General features: G+C 38.7%; 1 protein-coding gene across 2 annotated transcripts in view; it reads right to left on the reverse strand.

Annotated features, from left to right (window-relative positions):
* Positions 1-25,373, reverse strand: part of nkain4 (sodium/potassium transporting ATPase interacting 4) — a 47,145-nt gene that overhangs the window by 18,115 nt on the left and 3,657 nt on the right. For both annotated transcript variants that reach the window (XM_028453876.1, XM_028453875.1), the window contains exons 2-4: positions 11,071-11,208; positions 9,478-9,558; positions 573-776 (exon numbers count right to left, since the gene is read on the reverse strand). In XM_028453876.1, the coding sequence (XP_028309677.1) occupies positions 573-776; positions 9,478-9,558; positions 11,071-11,208 (423 nt within the window). The remainder of the gene's footprint in view (positions 1-572; positions 777-9,477; positions 9,559-11,070; positions 11,209-25,373) is intronic.

The raw sequence follows: 25,373 nt of genomic DNA on the forward strand, positions 1-25,373 counted from the left end.
AGCTTCACTCCAGCATTTGGAAAACATTTAATTTACCAACTAAACCGCGTGTTGTAGTGACAACAAGAGTGTGTTTTCACGTTGTAGATCTGTTACAGGCGACACTTCTCCACTTCACTCGGACCCTCAGTTACGTCCCCGCACAAAGTGAGCTGTGTAATAATTAATGGGGTAATGATATGTATGTTTGGTATTCATCTACTCTCATAATGAGCGACTAAATTTGAGTGAATGGTTCATGCTGTAGAGCCCTGTAATGGATATAGCATATAAGCTGCAGTGTTGGAAAAGCATACCGTATTCTTCCATGGAGAGGTTAGTTTGTATGCAAACGCACATGCAGGCAGGGTGTGAGTTTCTAGTATTAACATTGAGTAGCACAAAGGGACCAATAATGGCCCCTGCAGTGTTTGATTAGCACATTAGCAGCTGTCACACTAAACGTCATCATAGAGATGCTGCGGTAGAAAGAAATGGCAGTGGAACCCATAACTCCTGTGCATAGATGTCTTAGCATGCACATCTGGCATCCACATGTGGAGTCCGTAGTGATCAATCACGGAGGGACTTACAGCAACCAGAATCTGTGTGCTGCTCTGCATGACCTCGATGTACTGGTAGTCCAGGAGGCAACCCATGACGGTGATGTAGGAGTGGTTTTCTGAGGGTTGGACTCCAATAGGAGCCTGTGGCATCTCTCTCCTCACACAGCCTGGTCCGTGTTCGCTCCACCACGAGTGATGCGCTGAGATGTGAAACGTCAGCATCTCGCTGTCCTAAAAGAGATAAAAAAGACAAAAAAAATCAACCTTTATCCTGGAAAAATGCAAGACACCTTTAAAAATGATGAAAGACAAAATGTTTTGGTGTTGAATAAAAGCATCAGAGAATAAGCTGGGATGGATAACCCTAATCAGACAAAGCAGCAATGAAAAGGGACCATTGAAGAAATACATAGCATGTTTAGAAATGATGTAAAAAATGTATAATATATCATGAAAACATATGTTCAGGCTGTTACAACCAGGAAATACACATTTCTGCTTAATTGGAAAGTGTAGGAGAAAAAACAGAAATCATCCTCCTAATACTGTTCATCACCTCAGACTGAGATGGAGAATGTGATAATAGCAGTAATCTGACTTCTGTTTTTCCACTTGGGTTATTAACTGAGGTGAAGTAATGGATTGCAAGTAGTCATGTTACTGTAACTGAGTTGCTTTTATGGATACTTAGACGTAAATTATAACTCTTTTGTTTTAAAATGATCAACAGACATTGTGAAACAACAAAAAATGAAATAACCAGACCACAATTAAATGCATCACATCACAGCCGACCAACCAGAATAAACAGCATTGAATGTCGGTCATTTTCTCTGTTTTAGAGTTCATAAATGTAGATCTACTTAGAGAATGTTTTCATTTTGACTTGAATTTTGATAAACCTTTATTTTACACAAAGGCATCTATGTAGAATAAAGTAAGTTCCAATAGTGTTTACTGTATGCAAGGGAACCGTGGCAAAAATGTATTACCAAAAATAAACATGGGGTGTTAAAGTACCTAGTAACTTTTACTTTGAGTACTATTTAATTGAGCTACTTTTTACTTGTACTTGAGTATTTTATGTATGACTTACTTGTACTTTAGTAGAATTTTAATTAAGTAAAAGTACTTCTTAAGTCGTACTCTTTACACCTCTGGTTATTAATAAAATCCACTTTACATAAACCTCACCGAGCAGATTTATCTTTTGTGACGCTTTCTTTGCAAAAGTTTGACCAGAAGTAATAATAATAATGCATCAATTTTAAATAGCGCTTTATCATAGACACTCAAAGTCGCTTTACAGAATGAAGGCATTATTCTCTCACTCCACACTTAGTGGTGGTAAGCTACAATTGTAGCCACAGCTGCCCTGGGGCAGACTGACGGAGGCGAGGATACCATAGTGCGCCATCGGCCCCTCCGACCACCACCAACACTCACTCACACACTACATTCATACTAGGCAATGTGGGTGAAGTGCCTTGCCCAAGGACACGATCGTAGATTCCACTGGGGTGACAACCACCCCACTGTGGCACCTGGAATTCTCAGTGGTCTCCCATCCAACTACTAACAAGGGCCAGATCTAACGGGATCGGGCAATGACAGACTGGTATGGCTACATTGAAGATGTAGCTAACGTCGTCAATAAAAGAACAATTTTGATAAACAAACTGATTTCTAAAATGTGCCTTCCTTGAATAAATAATTATATTTTTCTTTAAAAACAGCTTTCATGAAAACTTGAGCCTATAGAATAGCCTTTTATTATCATTACATAACATGTAATGAGATAGAGCTCCCCATAAAAATACAAACATAAGAATAAACAATGTATATACAATATAATAGATTTTAAAAAAAAATTTAAAAAAAAATGCATATACTATATACTGTATAGTGTAACTTTTGCCACAGGTTTAAAAATATTCATTTAAAGCTGCTTAACCATATAACTCGCATTTTTATTGGTATATCATCCAAAATGTTAATAAATCCTTAGACAGGGATTTACTAACAAACTAATCTCAAAAGTAGAAATTGCTGCTCGAAGGTTTGTTTTTTGACTCCATCATAAACAAAGAGGTTGTTGTCAAATGGTCATGTGACTTAAACTAATGAAAAGTTTCACACATTGAATTGTTAAAACTTGCAAACCCTAAGCTTTGAATATCGGTCACAGCACATGAGCAGTTAAAGGCAGGAAATATTCATAAAATGTTGGGACTTGTAGCTTCTGGGGGAATTTTTTTAATTTCACAACTAAAAGATTAAGTAAGTAGTTTTCTAGGGATTCACCAATTTATGACATATTTATGTAGGTATTTATTTATTCATTGATTTATTTATTTTTAATTATGGCAGAGATGGTCATCCATACCACCCCATCCCCCTTTTTTAAATATGAAAAATTAATAATAAACACTACTGTCCCTCTGTAATGAATGCAATTATTGTAATTTTGCATTACATATTCAAATATAAACTGACACACTAAACTGCAGATTCCTATTCATGTTTAATCAACTGTTTAAGTAATAAACAATAAGTCCTTGCATGTCATTTTTTAGAAAATAATACAATATATTTTAAATATTTCTTATTATAGATACATGTTATGTACAGAATAGTGACAACCCATTTACTCACAACTATATGAGCCCACACATGCAGGCATGCTAATCAATATCGCAATATGAGCAATCCAACTCTGCAATCTGCCCCACAGCGACATTACATGCATTATTAACAGAGCCCCCGGCTGCAAGGAAACGTCTCTGATTTCTATCTGGCCACGCTCATACACGCAGCTTTCAACAATAGGTCGGTGCAGTCAGATGAGAAGTGTTTGACAGGCGTCTAGTCATAAAATAATAGTGCTCAACTTTGGAGCACTTAATTCGAGAAGATCACCCGTCATCTCCCGCAGTCGTTTGTTTTCTTCCTTTTTTCAGTCTGTCACTTTCTAGCCCAGTTTAACAAAAACAAGGTCAAGTGGAGGTCATTACAAACGCATAGTCCGATGACTTGACAGATGCTGCTGATTGATCCCTCGAGCACTAGAAATCATCTTGATACAAGCTTGGGCTGCACTCACGTCTGCAGTCAATACTGAAGAGGCTTTTGGCAACTTACTGTCTGATTGTTATTGTTGTGCTCCCTTTGCACCTCAAAGAACAGATCAATCACGCCATATTATTGATTCAAGGTTTCTCGTCTTTCACTAGTAAAACTATTGTCGCTAGCCAAAGAAAGTCAATAAATGTTTCACAGCAAAGCCTGTGTGTGGACTCACCAGAGATTCAAGATGATTCATAAAACTATAAATTCATTTTGAAGTTGTGGCTCAAAATAAGTGTGCCTAATGTAGACATGGCCAACTGGTGACCTGGGGGGCCACAGGTGACCCTCGGTCTAATTTTATGGGACTTGCATGGTAAATACAAAAAACTTTACCGGAGGGTCGCCGGTTCAAGTCCCAGTACGGTCCAAAAGAACAGAAGTTGTTCTGGTAGCTGGAGAGGTGCCAGGGCACTTCTCAAGCACTGCCGAGGTGCCCTTGAGCAAGGCACTGACCCCATACACTGCTCCCTTCATTGTAAAGCGACTTTGAGTACCCAGAAAAGCGCTATATAAAATTGATGTATAACAATAAAATGAAATAAACTACAAACCGGCACACTACATAACAAAAACATTCACAAAATGAATCCAAAAACACAGAACAAGTGCACACAAAATGAGAAAAATATGCAAAATGACAACAAAGAAAACCTTTGTTCTTCAATGTATTATTGCTCAGATGCTCAGGAATGTTGATAATGTGGCCCTCAGATTAGAAACAATCACATTATTGTGATCCTCACTGTGATAAAAGTTGCCTATCTCTACTTTAGTGAGTGTTTATGGTTCATGAGTATTGGGATAGTGATGCAATTTAAAAAATAAAATCTGAAATAAATGAATTCTAAAGGAAATAAGACATTTTGTTTGTGCCTTCAACTTTTTCTTGTCAAAAGACATTTGCGTGCTCGTTTACCCCATTGTATTTTGTTTATACCGAATTTATGGAAATGACCGTCGGTGTGCATATATGGGGGTATATATTGACTAAAGAGTTAATTGAATTGTGCTTGTGGTGTCCTTGTATTGTTTACAAAGCAAAACCTACTTAATACGGAAATTGAATTAATACTTTGATTTCTTAAGTGCAGCCTTCTAAACTTATCAAAAGCAAACCTTAGATATTCATAAATACAAAACAGGAACAATTTGAGTAAACTTTATATATTTATAAAGAAAAATATCTAATTTGTTTGATAAGGAAGGAAATCTGACAGATAGACGAGGACATCCTAAGCATCTGTGTATACATTGGCACAGTTTGCCACATGTTAAAGAGTGAATAAAACACAATGGGGAGGATGAAAGGAGGCTGTTAAAAACATGAGGTTTATACAGAGGCACATGGTCTGTCTGTCGGTCTGTTGGATCTTGCACTGTGGGGGGAGGGGGTCGGAGATCAATAGGAAAAGACTGACCATGTGGCACTTGACTTCACTCTAAAAAGTGAGAGCCTGTGTCGAAAACACACACACATGCATGCGTAAATACACACAGATACATTAACCTCCTGTACAACCCAGTCAATACTGGTCACTGTGTCAGGGTTCTCTTGGAAGGCTGAGCATCACGTTTGGCCGCGTGTGTGTCCATTAGCTAGCTCTCCTCCTGGAGGCCATATGCAGAGTTCCAAACCGAGGCTGGTGCAATCTGTCGGGTAATGCCCAGCCTTAGCCCAGAGCAGCTGGCCCTTACAAGCTTCATTATTCTAGCAGACATCATGCAGGAATAAATACACAATGTGCTGCACACACGGCCATCAGCACTGAGTGACAGACACACTTGACGGTGCCAAAGACTTTCACACAATGGCCAAGTTCCTCAGTTGCAGGAAGTGTCTGAAACTACTTTTTGTGTATTAACCCTCCTATTATCCTTGGGGTCAATTTGATGCCATTCAATGTATATCATTCAAAAAATAATAGTTGACTATTTTTATGTTTGTATATTTCATGGCTTTTCGTAATTTAATGGTTACAATTAATTAAGCATAAAATGATCATGATATTTTTTTCAACGTGCTATACAAATCTTGCACACAGTGGTGTTCTTCGAGGGTCAATTTGACCCCAAACTGTTTTAGCTGTGTAACACTTGTCTGTCTGTGTGCGACCTTACATCCCCACACCTGCAGGTGCAGAGTTCATACTTTTGAGTTGAAACAGATGAGTTTACTGTCAATGAGGTTTTGGAACAGCTCTTTCACAGTGAAAGTGACGTAGAAGAGAATGTGTCTGAGACAGAGGAATTCATAGTGAAGAAGCCCAAATATGTAACAAAAAAACAGATAAAAACAAGTAGATAAATGTTTATGTGGTTCGTTCTATGAGTCATGAATGTGCACCCCAAATTAGTAAAGATTTGGATGAAAGATTTTCAAGATACACTAACCAAATAGGGTTCATACACTCATGTCAGTAAATTTGAGAAGATTTGCATGAAAACTATTCCAGATAAATACATTTTAATATAAAAGTTTGTCCTGATGGTGGCGCGAGAGAACAGGTCAAAGTTTTATTATCAAGGGATTAATCATGTATTCAAGAAAATAACAAAGTGCCTGACACAAAAACTTAGTCAACAATTTTTTGAAAATAATTTTATGGAGGCAAATATTCCTGGGGTCAGATTGACCCCAAGGGTAAAATGTGTTAGGAATATTTGAGGATAATAGGAGGGTAATCAGGTGTTAGATGGTTTCAAAATGAAAACATTATCCTAATAGTAAGAAAGGCTTGTTTGAAAGTATACATCAATACAGGAGAAGAAAAGTGAAGTTAAAAGCAGAAATAGAACAAGAATGATCAATGCTGCAAAAAACTGTTGAATTAATTTAAATAATTACACCAAGGAATACCAGAGGAACTACGAAGAAATAAATGTGCGTGTATAAACTGTGGCACTGGGTTTTGGATAAAAAAAAATGTTTCCTGAAAAACTAGTTTGATTCAGCATTTCAAGGAAACCCAATAAACATTCAATAAAGGGATAAAAATCATTGTACAAACTGTAGAGCACTAAATATATGCTTACATAAAACAAATGTTCAGCTGTTGCCTTTGAGCTTTCACACTTACGCTAAGAAAGATTCCATTACATTTTGAAGGGCATCCAGATCAATACACCGATTCTGGTTCAGTTTCAAAATTGAAAAATCAGCATCTTTGTCTTGGAGAAATTTCAAGAATACATATCTCGGTGCGTAAAAGGCTGATCTTTATGAAATTTCACTCAGCTATACATTTGGACCTACAGTGTTGTTCCAAGCCTTTAAAGTGTAATCAATCATGGTGCCATGATCAGGTTCACTAATACAGATAACCGCTAATATCTGGCAAAAAGGATATTTGGTGCTTGGTGGAGATTTACGTTCTCTGATCTTGTTTTACATTCATTTTTAGAGACTTGTTCTCTTTGTTAAAAACACAACGATTGTGCTTTGAATGCACAATATAACTTTTTGCACAGCCAAGATGCAATCCTATGTTTGCCTATTGCTTTTATGATAACTCATTTATATGTTACAGCCAATAGGTAGGCCTTCTCTGTTTGTGTTGTAGGTGAGATGTGTGTGTGTGGTATGTGGAGCGCTCTGAGGTGCTGAGCTCAGAAGAAGCTAAATATGGCGACTAATCAGTTTACTCTTCTCACTGTTTCTGCATACTGACAGCACCTCTGTTTGAAAACCACGTTATTAGTAAAACACCTCTGGAAAGCAGCAACAAAGTGGGGGCTTGACCGGGATTTGAACCAAGTACCTTGTGTACCCCAAAGCATGACTCAAGGTGAACTTCCAAGTTTGATAACAATTCCTCCACTGTAATTTTAGACCGCAAACATGCTAATACTGAGGTGGGCAACTTCTATTACAACAGGGGTCATGTAAATGTGTGTTTGATCAAAGGGCCACATTATCAACATTCATGTCAGCATTTAGAATTAATGACCAATCTGAGCACTAACAAAGGAAAGAACAAAGTTTCTGTCATTTTGTGTATATGTTTGCTGTGGACTTGCTCGTTATGAGGTATTTTGTAGAGTCATATTGTGTATTTTTCTGTCATTTTGTACTTTTACTTTGGGGGCCACATAAAATTAGAACGAGGGCTGCATGTGGCCCCCGGGCCGCCAGTTGCTCATGTCTGTGCTAATACCAACTTTGTCTGGCCTCTCTCTTGCTCTCTGCTGAGGTTTGCGCCTTGAAAATAGGGCCCTATATCTGCAAACCCTCAGCTTTAATGAAGAGCTGCAACTGGTGCGATGAGTGTTTTTCTTTTCTTTTTCTTTTTTGTTAGCACAAATCTTTATACCGAAGGCTTCCGGAGCGATTTATTGTTCACTGCTAGATTTATAAAACATTTATTGTATACTAAGTGATGATTGAGCTACTAATACATGAGCTGCACATCTGTCCTCAGGCTCGATACAGATGGAGAAGCACCCAATGTCAGTGCAACAGATGCAATCACCAATAAAACTGATTATCCATGTTGATCTAGTTTGAAGATTCTTAGGTAGTTTAGATGCTTTTAAAGTAGTGAAATCTGTTTCAAAGGATGCTTAGGGCATGGTGAGAATAGGGTTGTTTTAAAAAGTCATTTAATTTTATCATCAAACATCTCTTTTGAACAAAAACTATCTTTGCGCGCTCTTGTCAACAATCTGTGATTAAAGCATCTATATTTAGTTCACACCACAAACTCATTTGCTTTCTATGCAGTAACTATAGATTCAAAAGTGGTCAAATTATCCAGCTGTCTTTTTCACAAGCTGTGTTTCCATTACAAATTTTTGCAAAATAAAAGCGATATTTCTCAATGTCGGCAAAGTATAATTGCGCTTTGAACGTGTTTCCATTAAAGGTTGTTTTGGGCAGGAGCCAAACTGAGCCTAACCCGTAACTCCAGTGAAATCTCTACAGGAAGATGGACGCTTCAAATCTCCTTACAATACTCTATATTCCTTTGTTGTTTGGCAGTAATCATTTTAATTATTCTCAACTTTAAAGTATGATGCTAAGAAATGTCTTGGTCTCCTCTTCTGTCTACACATAACGCAGCATGTTTTCTTGGAAAGAAGTGGTCATGTGACCAGGGACGTCATGTGACATGTATTTGCAGGAATAGTGTTTCCATAGTGCTTTTGCGATTTCAATATCGAAATGTGTGAAATTCCTCCTCATGAAAGTGTAAACACCTTTTAACGATATTTGAGTGTTTTTTCAAAATCCAGGTGCTTCCATTACCGGTTTTTATTGCGCTACTTAGATTTTGTGCATTTCAAAGGGTAGTGGCAACCCAGCTTCTATTTCATTAGCTTCAACTGAACCAATCACTCAATTTTTCAGAAACAATTTATAAGTGAGGGATATTATTTGCGTACTCACAAACACTAGATAGTACACTTAGCATCGCATATGGGTGTAAAACACCACGCCTCTCACACACTGTTGCACAGCACATGGGCCACTGATACAGGTTAAGTCAGGGGACGGGGGCCCAGGAGGGGCCAAGAAGTCAAAGCCGAGGGGAAGCCAGGAACTTGCTCTCTTTCTGCTTCTGGAACACTTGTGTGACGTAACTTGCGAGCCAGCGCTGAATAGTCTTTTACTCACTTGTAAAATGTGTCTGTACTAAATAGCGTCAACTCTATTCTTTGACAAGTGTAATATTATAATTGTATGTCCTCCTCTAGCATTAAAGAACCGGGTGGGTTTTCAGTTCCGGGACCTGACCGGAATCACATATAAGGGAGAACCAAACACAAGCATGCTAAAATAGGTAAGAGAATAGAAAGGTCTCACCTTGGACAGGCCTCCGACATCCAGGTAGAAACAGATAATGAAGACATTCCATGCTACCCAAACAGCAGCCCACACTGTGTACTTAAGGAGAAAAAAAACACTGATTAGCAGTGCAGAAAGAGGGCAAACAAAATGAAAAATAATGTTCTATTATTGTCCCTTAAATGCTTTTTGATGTTGCCAGTAAGTCTAGGAAGTTTATGTACACCCTAAGGGAAGCAGAAGAAAAACTGCTGAGACTGAATAAAAATCATGACTCAGCCTTTCATGGAATGGTACAGACAGACGGACGAGTGTTGACAGATGCAGGGGGGGCTCTGAGTGGTACTCATTGACAGTCATCTGAGCATGGGTTGTGAAATACTCAGACTCACAATGCAATGTGTGTTTAAACACAAGAGGCAAAGTGAAAGACTGAACGGCAACTTCATAAAAACATGCAAGTTGAATCTTGAAACCTATCCTGTTTTCCAATGATGAGACTATTGCCCCAACTTTCCTCTCTCTCTCTCTCTCTCTCTCTCTCTCTCACCCCTCCTCCCTCCCTGTCCTGTATCCTCCTTTACAACTAGCTGCAAAACTCCAGTTTATTCTTCACCTTTTCACCCTCTCCCGTCTCTATTTCACCATCTGTGCCTCAAACTAAAGCTGCTCAAAGCACGTTCCTCAAATCAAATGTATATTCTGGTGTCAAATGAAACTGATGTGCGTATAAGCACGTTTCTAGAATGTTTGTGCTTTTTCTTAGTGATAAACAACCAGCTGCACTATGAAGGACCAACTCTGCCATATCTAAAAAATAAAAACCTACAGATATATGCCATTGATAAATAAAGGCAGTGACTATCCATATGGTTGCCGTATCAATATACCGACATTCTATCTGTACACAGCGCCCATATTTGGCCAGATCACGTCATAGTCATGCAACCTAAACTGACCAACGACTGACCTAAGACTAAACCTAACCCTAACTCTAAAAATTGTTGCGATATTAGGTTATCTACCTAACCCTAAGACGCTACGTACGTGTACTTCAGTAACCTAACCAATAGCACTGGGGGATGTCCGTACGGCAACCGCACAAATAGACACTTTCATGAATAAATCACTTGCTAACACCTAAATATATGCTGTAAATAAATGTTTTTTTTTTAATTATTATTTTATTTATGCAAGCATTTCAGCACACACATTGAATAATGCAGATGAGGGGGTTGTCCACACTGGCTTAACTTTTCGCCTATTGGTTGATCGGCAATCTGACGGTAAACTGTTCTTTTGCCAACAACAAACACTTTCGCAATGTCACCGACAGTCACACCCCCAAGTAGGTAGTTTTCTAGTGTAGAGAAATATGGCAAAATAAAAAAGGCAAAGTCCCCTTTTCTGTCCAAAAATCTAAATCCAAATGATAAATCTGATGAGCTCCATGTTTAGCTGGACAGCCCACCCTCTTCTCTTTAATTAGGTCTAATTACTAAGCTTTTAAATGATGAATAGAGCACATTTATGAAAAATAGATTACATACAGCCTTCGTCGGGTTTATAGTGTCTCACTTGTTTAGTGTGATTCAAGTTAGTGTAACTTACCACAATGATGTAGCGCGGACGATACTGGATAGTGCCGAAGAGGCCAAGGATGACGATGATGAAGTGGAGGAAGTTGGCTAGGATGGGGGCCCACTGGTATCCCAGGAAGTCAAAGATTTGTCTCTCCAAACCAAAAACCTGCACAAAATAAGAATGATAAAACTTAACTTTTAATAAAAACAATTCATATAGACTAGAAAACGGTAGTTGAAAAATAGCATCCTAATACACAACAAAAATAACGTGAATTAAATGCTTCATGCTTATAAACAAAAGTATACCAAGAGCACCGTCATGTGTAAAATTATTATCAATGAACATTAACAAACACCCATATTTTTGTTCAATGATGCACAATGCTAAGGCTGGTTTAAGTGCCTATGGGCAATGGTTTAAAATAAACAAATGGTCCTTGAATATAAAGAAATCAAGCTTTATAATTTGTTGTGGCAAAAAAATTGTTGATTTTGTTGAAATGCCCCAAGTATTGTCTGCAAGATTCCTGGGAGTTTTTGTGGATGATAATTTGAGTTAGAGAGAGCAAATTGACTGGGTTAGCTCAAACATTAACACCTTTCATGGTATCATAAAAGATGACCATCTTCTCAACACTAGTTGTCTCCTTTTTACTCTTTATTACAGTCTGATCTCTGATTGTAATTTACTTTTCACCAGTGATTTTCCAACAGCGCTTTAAAAAAAAATTCTGCTTTTCCAGAAACGCTTGTTAAAATTCTGAACATTCGTGATATAAACTTTTTTTGAAGTATGTGTTTTTTAATCTTTTATCGTTTAAATTATAATTGCTTAGTTTTGATCATCTGCATTAACTTTATCAATGCATGGAAAATAATCTGTTGGCTACACAAGTTCAAGTTCGTTGCCATCACGTTAAGGTAATTAAGCTGAAACAAAACAAACACATTTTCCAATTTTGATGATTTAGTTTATCTTTGATCATAAATATCACAACGTACAGCCACTTGAATCTTTAGGAGTAATAGTTCTAATTTGGAACGACTCAATTATTGTGCCATTTGGGGAAAATACAGGGAAGTGCAAAGCAATTAATTAAAATTCCATTGCCAGTCCAATTCTGGTCCCAGTGTGTGTGTGTGTGTGTGTGTGTGTGTGTGTGTTGGGGGAGGAGGCATTGTGTTTGGTTGTTGTGTGCAGACATGTCATTTACAGCCAAGAGGTTGAAGATGGATGAGGCAGGAAGAAATCTCATCTCTAGCGCACTGATAGAAACGCACAACCTCGATACACAGTGGTGGCTGAGCGTCCTAATGTAATGGAAATGTTACCAGCAAAAATGGTGAGACATTGTGACAGGCAGAACAGGGAGGTGATCAAATAAAGAATGATAATTAAAACTGAACACTGCCGCACACAGACATTAAGGGCAGGAAATCCACAGGCGCGGCGTGAAGTAACACTGAGGCTAAGGGGACTTAACTGTGAAATGCACCAAGCTTCACGTGACATAGGCCACGTTTACATGGGTGCTTTAATTCAGAATGAAAGTTAAATCCTCTTTACATTGACCTTGCAAACACTTAATTCCAAATTAAACTTAAATCGGAATTAAGTGGCTGGTTTATTCCAATTTTAATTCCAAATTAAATAATTCCTCTTTCTTGTAAACACATAATTCCGCTTTAAGTTAATTCCGGTAGTTCTGTGCATGCGCGACTTGCCGTGATGACGCGCTGGTGACGACATAGTCCAGGATGGACACCCGGACTAGAGCTGAGACTATTTATTTAATAAGAACCTTAAAAGACAGGTATAATGAAAAGAGTGGATAGACGGAAGAATAAACATGCGGAGATTCACACGGACACATTGACTTATTACACACACGGACATCGGCAAATGGAACAGGCTTCATCGGTGCTGCGGGGCATGGTGCACCAGAGCTTCACTAATGACGCAGAACGTTATAAAGTTCATTTTCCACACGACGTCCTGAATAGTGGAGTTAGAACAGCTGTTGCATTAACGACTGGGTTTGATTGAAAAGGTTTTTTTATCCCGATAGACGTGAATACGTCATGTTCGCCCCCTGTCCAATCAGAACCCTTTACGACTCCCAGGACAAAAGTGGAATTGAATGAAACTGGATTTCCATGTAAACCTTAAAGCTGATATTTGGAGTTTTTGAGAAATCTATGTTTATGTATGATTCTCTTGAAATGCAAAAAAATACCAAACTAGTCTTTTACTATGGTCTACTGCAGGTGGTCATTCATGAACATTAATGTATATAAGTCCCTCCTTTGTCCTATAGACCCCTATACAAACGGGAACAATCGCCGACTGCGCCCAGCCAATAGGCTTCAACTTCCTGTTTTTGAGACTGTCAATCAAAGTGAATGCACAACAGCAAACAGGTAAATATGATTTTGGCTTTTACCTGACCCATAGACCTATATCAATGCCACCTTATAATGTTTTGCAATGCGCGTGCAGAAAAGTGGAGGCGTGGCTTCTGGTAGATTGGGAGAGGCAGTGGGAGGAAGTGAGGCTGTTTAGGGCGGGACATCGAGACGTTTCTCCGAAATCCTGGATATCAGCTTTAATTTGGAATTACTATTTCCATGTAAACATGAAGCAGAACCAAATAATTTAATTCGGAATAACTAATTCTGAATTAAAAACATCATGTCCTCGTGGCCATATTCAAGGAGTATCTCTGCTAGTGATGGATAAAGCCTTGGAATAGCATTGGGCACAGGGTAAGAAAACACCAAAAATATCTAAATTAATCAAGAGCAAACAGTTTTAAGAAGCATTGAGATGAAATAACTTCAGAGGAAGTCACATTTCAGACATGAAACAATGTGCCCCAGATCGCTGATCTTCGTGTCAGCTCGTGGTCACAGTTAAAGTGCTGATTAAACTGGCAGGATGACATCTGCCATCAGAGGTGAAAGCCTCAGAGTTAAATTGGGGCGGGTGTTTACAGGCCCAAATCTATTAAACTGTCACCCATTGAATAGTATCGACTCAGCTTTGAATTTGGGATGTACTCCTGAGCACTGTTGGTGGAAAACAAGTTGGCCTGAATATAATCAGCCTCAAAGAAGCGAGTTAGCTTCAAACCTAAGATATCAAAGAACTTCACAAGAAAAAAAAATATCAATGAATAAATATATAACGGTAAGACACTGATTCTGTCTCTGACAATTGCTGATTATCTATCCATTGATCTAATAATTATTCTATCGAGAACAGACTCTGTAAACACGGGATAGCTTTGTACCCCTTGTTATTTTATGCCATCAATAAACAATTGTGTGAAAAGGTGTGTGTACGTGTGTGTGTGTATGTGTGTGTGTGTGTGTGTGTACGTGTGTGTGTGTGTGTGGCATGCCTTCCCTCTCATAAATGCTGCTGTAAGCCCATCACGTTTGCTGCTAACTCAATAATCCTTCAGAATGACAGCAATCAATCAGGGTTAGAAAAACCATTGACCAACACACACACACACACACACACACACACACACACACACACACACACACACACACACACACACACACACACAGGCCGGCACACACACACACTCTAACATTGCACTACTGCATATACCTCATGTGGTGCAATTAGCTGACGATTCATAGGAAGCAGGTTACTGGAGAGTGGGGTAGAATTTGATCAAAAGATACCAATGCTCTTCCAGGAAGACTGATCCGACTCCATAACGGCCCCTAAAAGCCTCCCACTGACCTCCTGCAAGAATAAATGACTCTCTGAAGGATCTCTTAGTGAGTATTTTAACTTAGTGTGTGTGTGTGTGTGTGTGTATGTGTGAGACCATGCTGCCCACACATACCGCTTCTTCCACCATAAATACCAAGGCATTAAGGAATGGGAATGACAGAAGGATCCAACAAGGCCTTTACACGTCCACAACTGCCAATCTTTTACTTTTCTCCCTCTCACACTCACTTAATCTCTATTTTTGGATCTCTGAAAAACACATATAATTTACTCAGCCCGACATACATTTAATACCAGATTAGGTTCACAACCTATCACTGCTGCTGCCACTGTCAGACATTTTTAGCAGGTCTCTGCACTCGGTTCTTAAATGAGGACACAAGCAGAGCTTAAAAGAACACCCAATAACAGCCTTTGAAATAGTAAGACCTTTATCCCTCGTAAATACATAAGAAAAGAAATTCAATCTGTCTTTTAGAAGTGATGGAGAAAAAGAAGTAGATGGTAAGTATGCCATGCATAGGTGGGAAGAGAGGAGTGTGAGTGGGTCTGACATCTGTATCATCTGAAAGATGTTTAATACACGCATGCCTCCTGAAGATAAGTGACTACACTGTGTGGAAAACAGCCCGCTTTGACCAAGCTTGCTTTGAAGTTAGCAGCACTTGGCTTGTCATGCACCTTGTCTATGAGTAATAACTCTATAGTCAAACAACTTTCTGATGAAAGGGAGAGGAGGACCTGATGCCTTTTAAGTCAAAGGTTACTACCAGTCATCTTCTACACCGGGGTTCTCAACTGGTCTCACCCTGGGACCCACATTTTGCCACGGTCATTAAATCGTGACCCACTTTTTTTTCTTTTTTTTTTTAAAGAATTCAACCAACCAAATTTAGTTTTTCAAAAATAGCAATTCAAAACAGATATCTTTTTTAAAAACATAAATCTACATATTTTCCCGTGCAACATGCATTTCACAGCAAAAGAAAAGTTTCTTTCAAAGTAAAAGACAAGTCCAACATGAGAGACATTAAGTATTTATTTTTGACCAGCTCTCCATGACCCACCCAGTACAGGTCCGCGACCAACTTTTGGGTCCCGACCCACCAGTTGAGAATCACTGTCCTAGAGCAGTGTTTCCCAACCCTTTTTGTCCCATGAAGCCCCTTAGTTCATGTTATGCACTGTTTATTTATGGCAGCAGACTCTTTTCTTCCAACATTAACCTGCGATTAAATCTTTTATTCATCTGTTTCTGATGTTTTGGGTCATTTTAAATTTTTAACTTCACCTTTTGATAGATTTCACAGAGTTCTGCTACAAGTTATTATCAATGTGTTCTATAATTTGAGAAATTAAATTGACAAATGTTTCTGCGTACCCCCTGAGATGTGTTCAAGTATCCCAAAGATTACACATGGGAACCACTGTTCTAGACTTTCCCTAATTACCCCACCCCCACCCCCCCGCCCCCAGATACTATAAATTGCACCAGTCGGCTTGCTTGGGTGTGTCCTCTGTTAAATGGCCTTTGATAACATGTTTCTGGGTGTGTGTGTGTGTGTGTGTGCACCCATTCCGTATGACTTGAGGCTACATGAGTCAGTCTCCTCTGTGCTCAAGCGTAAAAGTGACTCACACAGGCAGGAGGACAATTGAGGAGTGCTCAGTGTGAGTGATGAATTAAAAACAACTCTTACACATTTCCGTTTCCAGCATATTGATCTCAATTCCTCACCACAAAATTGATTTTACTGAGTGAATACGTAGTAATCAGGCTTCATTGGGGTAAAAAAAGAGTCTAACAAGGAACTGTTTACTCACCAAACAAGTGGATTATGCTGTTTCCTGTGTGTCATCCTGCCCTTTTGGTACAATTTTGTCGTTTATGAGCCTCTAACAAAGAAGATCTGTCATCGCAGAGCCAGTTACATTACAAAAGGCCAGCCAGTTTGATTCATGGTCTTCCCCATCCTTGTTTGTCAGGTCTTTCCCCTCCAGTGGGAATCTCACTCTGTAAGTAACTCTAGTTCAATGAGTATCTGCTCAACCGTGTTAATCGAGTATTCACATTTAAGGTGTTGAAATCCCTCCTTCAAGCAACACTACACATCACTGAAGGGGCTGAAAATGATGAGCCTGAGTGAAAATCAGGAAAACCCTCTAAATGTACGTTCAAGAATGCTTTGACATGCTGTGTATTACTGTGCGTTTTGTTTTTTCTTCTTTCATCTTCAACTTGCGAGGCCGTTTCCCGCAAACACTGGATGCTAAAACAAACGATAGACAACTTAAAAAAGACAACGTTTTTGGAGTTTGTATTGAAACTTGACTTTACCCAAAACATAACTCTTGGGATGACTTTTGAGAATGGGCTCGGTTTTATTATTTAATTAAATACTTTATTATTTAATGTACATTTTGGTAAACAAGAAGCAAAAACCTGACTCATTTGTACTCGGTGAGTGAGTGGTTTGTGGTTCTAGTGGACCAGACTGAAATCCTTGAAGGCATTTTTCTTCTCATCAAAGAAGTGACTGATTTGGAGTCTAGGATTTACATATTGATGCTGACTTTTTCTTTAGAGTAAACAAAAGGCTGTTGACATCTCAGGGTCTTTGTTGTAACAAGCATATATGTTTTCTTCACTCATCCTTTTGCCTAAATTAACCACCATGACCTGAGTGATTGGGAACGTAGTAAAATGAGATAAACAGATGACTGTTACTGTCTTAATTTGCATTATAAATGTGACCATGCTGGAACATGGCAGAGAAATGGTATGAATTAGAGGCTAGCTGGATGTTTTTGATATCTAATTATGCCCACTGTCTTCCGTGACTCCCAACAAGTCCCTTAAATACTTCACAAAGTACTTTCTCCAATCTAGTTTTTCATCTCTCGCTTGGGTAAAGCTATTATACTCTGTTTGGTTCTTGTGTAACTAATGGTGCCAGTGGGTGTGTGCATGGATCTCTTATAAAGACTTGGATAGATAGATGGCCCTTGGTGGTGCATGGTCTAGCGGAGCTGAAACAGGGATTAAGAAGTAGGGTGCTTTCATAAGCCACTTTCTTCTTTGCTGCTGCTGTTGTTCGGTGGAAACACACAGTTTTGAGTCCCTTTAAGTGCCCCTCGCTTTGGGTGGCAGTGCTGAACAGACACTGAGGGAATTTTGGTTGTCATTGTGTGTTTTGATGAAGTAGTTATTTAAAGTTCACGCAACTCTAAAAGCTTTTTATTCAGCGTTTTGAACTTCAAGTGCCTCAGCACAGCACTGATAACATGGTAATTTGTTGTCGCATTTGATTTGAAATCACCGTGTAGAAGAACTGTCCGTCTGGACTCAGAATGACTACTTCAAACTTTTTTTTAGCTGTTGCCGTCCTGCAGTGGTGGTGTATATCTTTAGTCTATTCCAGGTTCTTTAGCATCAGGCTTTTTTTTAAAAACCATCCACACTCAAATCAACAATCCTCTTTGGCTTGGTTCGATAAAGCTGAGTGCATCTGAGTTTATAGTTCATTTCAGCTTAATCAGCTGAGTTAAATAAAAGTCTCTGTGCAAAGGAGCCCCAGTCGTGTCTGGTCTGTCAACTAAACTAGTTAAGGTTTGCAGACACACTGATCCTTTTTCTCTCACCCTGTCTGCCCTCCTCTCTCTCTCTTCACTTCACGTCCGCTCTGCTTTTGATGTGCTTTGTTCATTTTCTCACTTTACAGTGACTCAGTAGAAATATGAGGATCAATCATTTACCCCAGACTAAATTCAAACAGTGGATGAAAAACCACCATTAAATACAATAAATGTCATCCACATGTTGGATCAATAAAGGGTTATCTTCTCCAAGCATTTTAAACAAATTGCCTTCACCATTAGTTCCTGTCTGCCTTTTAGAAATCTGCTTGAAGTTGATGAAACTCATGAGTCGTGACAGCACAACCAACATAGTGAGTAGTTTTTTTTCTAAATCAAATCAGACCCAACAGCCCCCACAGAGTCTTGATGAAGCAGACGGTTAAAAACCTTAATGAATGGTAATCAAACGCTTTTGCTCATATATTTGTTCCCTGGCGAGTTCTGACTATTTAATGTACTATAAGCCTCATAAAGGACCTGAAGCTGTGTTTTCAAAAGCTTGAATCTTGTTCACAATTTAATCACGGACAAAAGAGATTCACTGTATGATGGTTAACTTAACAATCTTTATGTTGATCTTGAGATCTATTAATGTCCAACGTTAAACAAAGTGTCGATCACTGATATGACACAAACTCTGACACTAAAGACTGTTTCTCCTCTTACTTGAAATGCCTACATCACACCAGGGCTGGGGTCAATTATAATTGTAATTGCACAATTGATAATTAATTACAAATAATACTATAAAAAATAGGCAATTATACATTAACGCTAAACTGTTGTATACTGACACAAGAAAGGCTCAGATGTCCACACCAAAAATATTAAAACCTATATTTTCATTGTTTAGGAACCCTAACAAGGTAACCAATAAATAGGAAAGAAATTATATGATAGGTAATTGTTTTTAGAATATTTTACGGCTGACTTAAGACTTATCATAGGTTATCATAAAAGATGTTTACAGAAAGCTGACACAAGAGGAAGGTTAGCTTTTATTATTTCAGGCTCAGTAATTGTGATTAACTGTAATTGAACTTTCGTGATTGAGAACGTAATTGTAATTGAATTTCTGAGGATAAAAAATAACTGTGATTTAATTCTAGTTGGGAAAAATGCTGGTCACTGTAATTGAAATGTAGTTGAACATGGTTAATTGAAAACGTAATTGTAACTGAAAAATGTAGTTGACCCCAACCCTGCATCACATCATCTGCTTTGTTTTGTTTATCTGTTTTCCACCGCCTTGCTTTTGGAAAACTAGTTTATCTGTAAACGTGGATGCGATAGTTAGATCATTAAAGATTAATTTAAACTTTACATCAACCCCAAGAGGGAGATGCAGCACCAATATAGCTTCATTCAGAGAGATTTATTCCAGTTTTCAGTATTTTTCTGCCTTTTTTTCTCTTTATTTTTGACAAAGAGCACTGACAGCCAACTGTGTCACACACAAATGCATGCAAACTATTTGTATCAGGTAACATACAATTATCTTTATCTAATTTTACAGAGACACACAAAACAACACCAACAGAAGCTTTGAAGATTTCTGCTAAGCTGGCTGAGCAAATAACGCCTTTGAAAATGATGATGGATGCAACCCAAACGCTATGACTAAGAACGAGATGGAAGATAATGAAAAAAACGAGTTTAAACAGGCAGATCCTTTTTTCCAATTTCTATTTCAACTTGTCCCAGATTTGACGAAGAGCTGTTTAGGAGTCTCTCCAATTACCATCAAGGCAATTTAACAGCGACATAGGAAATTCTCATCAAGAATACGCAGTGGAGAACGACAAACAGCTGTCAGCAGTTTGTTCCCTCTAGAGCTGCTTTTCTTAATTAAGTCTGTACTGCTGTTCCTCTATTCACACAAAGACCATGAATCCACCGTTCCTTGATTCCTCACTTAGAACATCAAACCCCGATCCCGCCTGCTGTCTGACCATTTGGTCAATGCAATTAAAGCATCCACTAAGTCATCAGCTGCTTGTAGAACAAGAAGCGAATGCCAAGAAAAAAAAAAAAAAAAAAAAAAAAACAGTGGAAGGAAATTTGATTGAGATGAATATGCATTGAAGCCATTCAACTGTGTGCGATCTATCAAGATAGTCACCCCAGCTGTGCTACTCCCAAAGCAATTTATTTGATGCCACACTATAACAAATGACACCGCTGGAGCTGTCAGAATTGGAGAGAAATGGGCTTGCAAATAGTTTTGAGTTTTATCTCCATTAAAGCTTTATATTACACCATCAGTGAAGTGGAACACACACAGAAGCATACACGGAAACCGGTGCACGGAAGGGTAAAAGTACTTGCTCACGTTTCCCCAACCCAAGGTTTTCACTATAACTACATAATTAATGGTGTGTTAAATTGAAGACATTAAAATGGTGAACAGTTGTACAAGGGGCCACCAGGGACCAAGAGGAGATGAGGTTTTCACCAACGCACATAATATTATAAACCAACATGCAATATAGCTTGAATCCAAACTCTGGGGAAGGTCAAGAGGAAAGGGAAATTTGTCTCTACTTCTTTTATCATTAGCATAAAATCTTTCTTCAGGAATGTGTTAATAGCTAATTGCAGCCAGAGGAGGACATTTCAAACAAAGTCAATGCCAAAACGGCTGCATCCAACTGATTGCTATGTTGCATTTTTGGGTGGGACGCCTCTGTGGTGAGGTTAAAGGCTATATTTGTAAGCGGAGCCGTGTTTGGAATGACAGCTGTCCTGAAGTCAGGATGTGTGTCGAGCTCTGAGCAGAGTCCAACCCTCAGCCTTCCTCAGCCAGCACCTGCCTCTTGTAAACTCAGATTTGAATCAAACACTCCCTGCGTATCTTTTTGACATTCTGCCTTTAAAAGCCCGCGGGCTCTTCAGCATCTTTTCGTACGCGTTGCGGTTTCCATGGCAACATCGCATCAAAGAGATTGTGGGATGGGGAGGCAAGATGAAAGAAAGGGCGGAAAGAGGAGAGAGACATCTCCTGTCTCTAGAGTCATGCTCATAATTAGCCCAGAGTCAGAGGTCCTCTCACTGCTTCTCTCCACTCTTTAGTCTTTTATATTAACAAATCTCTAACGACTCCTGTCCCGCTGATAGATCAGTAGGTAATCAATAATTCAACTAGGAAATCAAGTATTAGTAAAAAAATAAAGATTAACAGTGGAGATGAGGATAGAAAAAGAGAAAAACAGTCTTATTTTACTCCATTATCATTAGAGTGTTGACCTATACTGGCCAGATATTAAAATACATGGAAAATGAGGATCTTAACCTTGGGTTTCTTTAGGGGACTGGTGAATTTATTTTTTTCTTCTAGTAGTGATACTGGCAAAATTATCTGACCTGACTTGTGAGAAATGAGGTGATGGAGTGCCATAAATCAATGTGTTTAGAATGTAAAAGTATACATCACACATTGAAGTGTCCATACCAATGTTAATTTTGTTGACCAAAGATTTTTGTCATTGTGTTCGTCGAATACGATGTTTGTTTTTACGTGACAACAACAAGAGTAGGATTTATGTTTTTTTAAATACATGTGAATGACAACAAAATATATTGATGTTTTCATTAGCTAATGAAAATACAACAACAAGTACCTCACATGGAAGGAAATCCAATCGGAACTCATGTGATCATGTGGTCACACGCATTGATCACATGATCAAATTGTTCTGTGTATTTACAAATATTAATAGAATCACAAATCAAGTTGATAAATGGTGATTGAAGCTTTAAAAAATGCATCAACTCTTGTGCTTTTGTCAAGTACAATCTTTATATAATTTAGTTAATTAAAAACTTGACTATAAGAGTCCTGATGACTGCATTTTAACTCAAACTAAGTTTTTTTTAGTCATAAGACTATGACTCAAACTAAATCAAATTTTGCTGTCAAAATTAACACAAATTCATACGTGAGCCTGGATGACAAGTCTGTTGGTCACGACAAGGTGAAGTTTTCCAAAGTTACAAATTTGAGTTTAAATTATTCATGCCTTGCACTCAGGCTGAGAGGCTGTAGTTAATCATCATTTTGATGGGTACTGTACTTGGAGGTGAAAACAGTCCTGACCTGTCAGCATCGTCTCTTCAGTGGAAGATGACTATAATGGAATAGTAATCAGCAGGCACTGGGTCAAGACCACAATCAGCTCTGAACACCAGGGGTCTATTTAACCACGCAAGCACAGCGGACACTTACACACACACACACACACACACACACGCACAGGTTGTACTCGATTACAGGGACCTGTATGGCCTTCACAGAGTGAAGAAAAGGAGCCTGAAGGCAAACTAAGATGAGGTTATCACCCCTTTTTTCCTGAAATTATGTGAATAACTTTGGCACCTGTGGTCCACATTTACCTACTGTTAAACACACTTCTTTTTAAAAACATTGATGAACCTGTCATTCAAATATCACATCATATCTGGATCTCTAGAGGATGTCAAGCACAAGAATTGACAATGGCTTTCAACAGCAGCTTTGTTTGGTTTATTTAATCATTATTGATCTTCCCGTCTTCGAACCCAGACTAATCAGCCATAACATCACAACCACTGAAGGATGAAGTGAATAAGTGTGATTTTGTATATTAATGACCTTTGTTGGTAGCTAAGATCAAATCGGCAGAAGGCGAACCTTTTTTGTCCTCGTTGGATGTTTATTCAATAAAGTGTGAGATGTGCTTAACTGAAAGTCCAATCTATATCAAACTGACAATGAGTCAATATCTTTATTGGTGAGTGCAGTTTTATTCATTAAAGAAGGATGTATACCATAAAAAGAAGACAACAGTTTGGTTACAAAGCCAGTCCTCTTTTAATCTAAAATAACTTTAAGCCACGATGGATGGATGGATGGATGGATGGATGGATGGATGGATGGATGGATGGATGGATGGATGCCACTTGCTCTTTTTTTGTGTTATGCAACAGTGTCTGACTGATAATAGATTTATGTGTCTCTTTGGGACAAATAGCAAAGAAAGTGTAGTGTAAAAATATAAAATCCAATTCAGCCAAATACCTTTTCCAAATATGCTTTTAAATGCTAATTCCTGATAAATCTTTCAATTATCCTTTCGAAACCGAGGCTTGAACCTTCAATCTCCTTCCCACAAGGCAGCGACACTAGCCACCATTGCCCTAAGCGTCCTTTTTATGGGCCTGAAACGGCAACATAATTACTTCCTGCAAAAACTAAATAGATGTCTTGATAACGTATTTTTAGTCAGTGAACTATTATTTATGGGGAGTCCGTCTCTGCATTGCAGGTTGTGTTTAGCACACACACACAAAAGCCTACATGGATAATTTAGGTAGGAATGTTATGATACTCTATCTATCTGTGCAAAGCAAAACAAAGTTAAAAATAATTGGGAAAAAAAAAACATTCATACCAACATGGTATGAATGACAGTCCAAAATCCTAAGAAGCTTCATCAAAACTTAATAGACAACCCAGGGAAGGATAAAAAAGAACAGAGAGATTTTTTACTGTATTCCCTTTGGTCATTCTCTACATCCACTTGGTAGTGCTAAGGAAATCCAGTTTATTACCATTGATCATACTGGACCACAGTCACACATAATACTCTCCGAAAGACCAAACAGATTCCTGCAGCATCCATATCGTCTAAAATCAGCACGTGGAGGCTCTTGCTAACCGTAGACTTATATTTCAATAGATAGAAGGTTAGATGTATAAACTTACAACTGGACTTTCAGGAGATACAGTAACATAATAGAGTACAGCGATCCTCACTGACTGATCTGCTGGCCAAAGAAGGGCACAGTGTTTTATCACATTAGCTGCAGTAATCATTCCTAATTACAGCTTTGTGGTGCATTAATGTCAAAGTCACAGGCCAGGACCTCCCATCTGCCTGTTTTGTCACACATACGCAATTGGATTTGTGAGAAGCCGAGTGGCAAAATGCAAACGCATTTAGTTGTGGAAATTGGGAGTAAAGCTGCATAAATCTTTTGTAATATGTAGGAGGTGAGGTAAGGCCTGCCATGGGATAATGTTGTGCCTTCAGAGAAAACACACTTTCAGATGTGTTGCTCTGCTTCTTGACTAAAACTTTCTTGGAAGCACTTTGGTTGAACCCAATTTTCTTCTATGAAGCTTTGGCTACAAAGATAGTATAGTATCTAACTATGCCATCAAAAGGGGAAAAGTTGGATGTCACATACACACATGATATACGCTCTGAGATTCGATGTGTGCAGTCTGACTGTTGGTTTAAAAGAGAGAAATGAAGAAAAAGCCAAAGATTAAAACTAAATTCATACCTTGAGCCACAGCTTTAATAATATTATGTCCTCTTTGAGCACAAATGAAAGTAGATTTATTTCAACTTTGTCAAAGCTCTATCTTCTCCATACACGAAGGCAGTAAACTTTACCCAGCATTTCCTAAATAACCAATAACTCACAGTCCAGAATGTGCAGCTGTGACTGTGGGCGTGTCTGAGTGTGTGAAATAGTGCCTATGTGTGACGTCGCATTTATCAGTGCCGCCTTTTTCGGGGTCACCGTTCTGCTCTGAGCTCATTACCCTTGGTCAGTGTGATTATATGTGTCGGCTCATGGTTCTTGGCTGGTCTTTCCCGAAAAAAAAACCCACCACAACCGATGGAGAGGCCTCCATCATTTATCACCTGTAGTCCACAGAGCCACAGCAGCTGTCAGCTCCATTAAAGAGTGGTCATGGCTAGTTGCTGATATTCACAATGAGTCTAGGCTGGTTTCTGGATCCAACCAATGAGAAAATCTTTAACATCAGGTCAGCGTTAGGTCAACACCTTAACCAACCAACAATGGAACGCCTGTGTCTCAGAGTACAAACAAATCATTGCAGGGACAAGGCTTAGTGACAAAGTGCGCAATTGGTGGTCCTG

The sequence above is a fragment of the Gouania willdenowi genome, chromosome 7 (genome assembly GCF_900634775.1).
Source record: "Gouania willdenowi chromosome 7, fGouWil2.1, whole genome shotgun sequence".
Classification (NCBI taxonomy): domain Eukaryota; kingdom Metazoa; phylum Chordata; class Actinopteri; order Blenniiformes; family Gobiesocidae; genus Gouania; species Gouania willdenowi.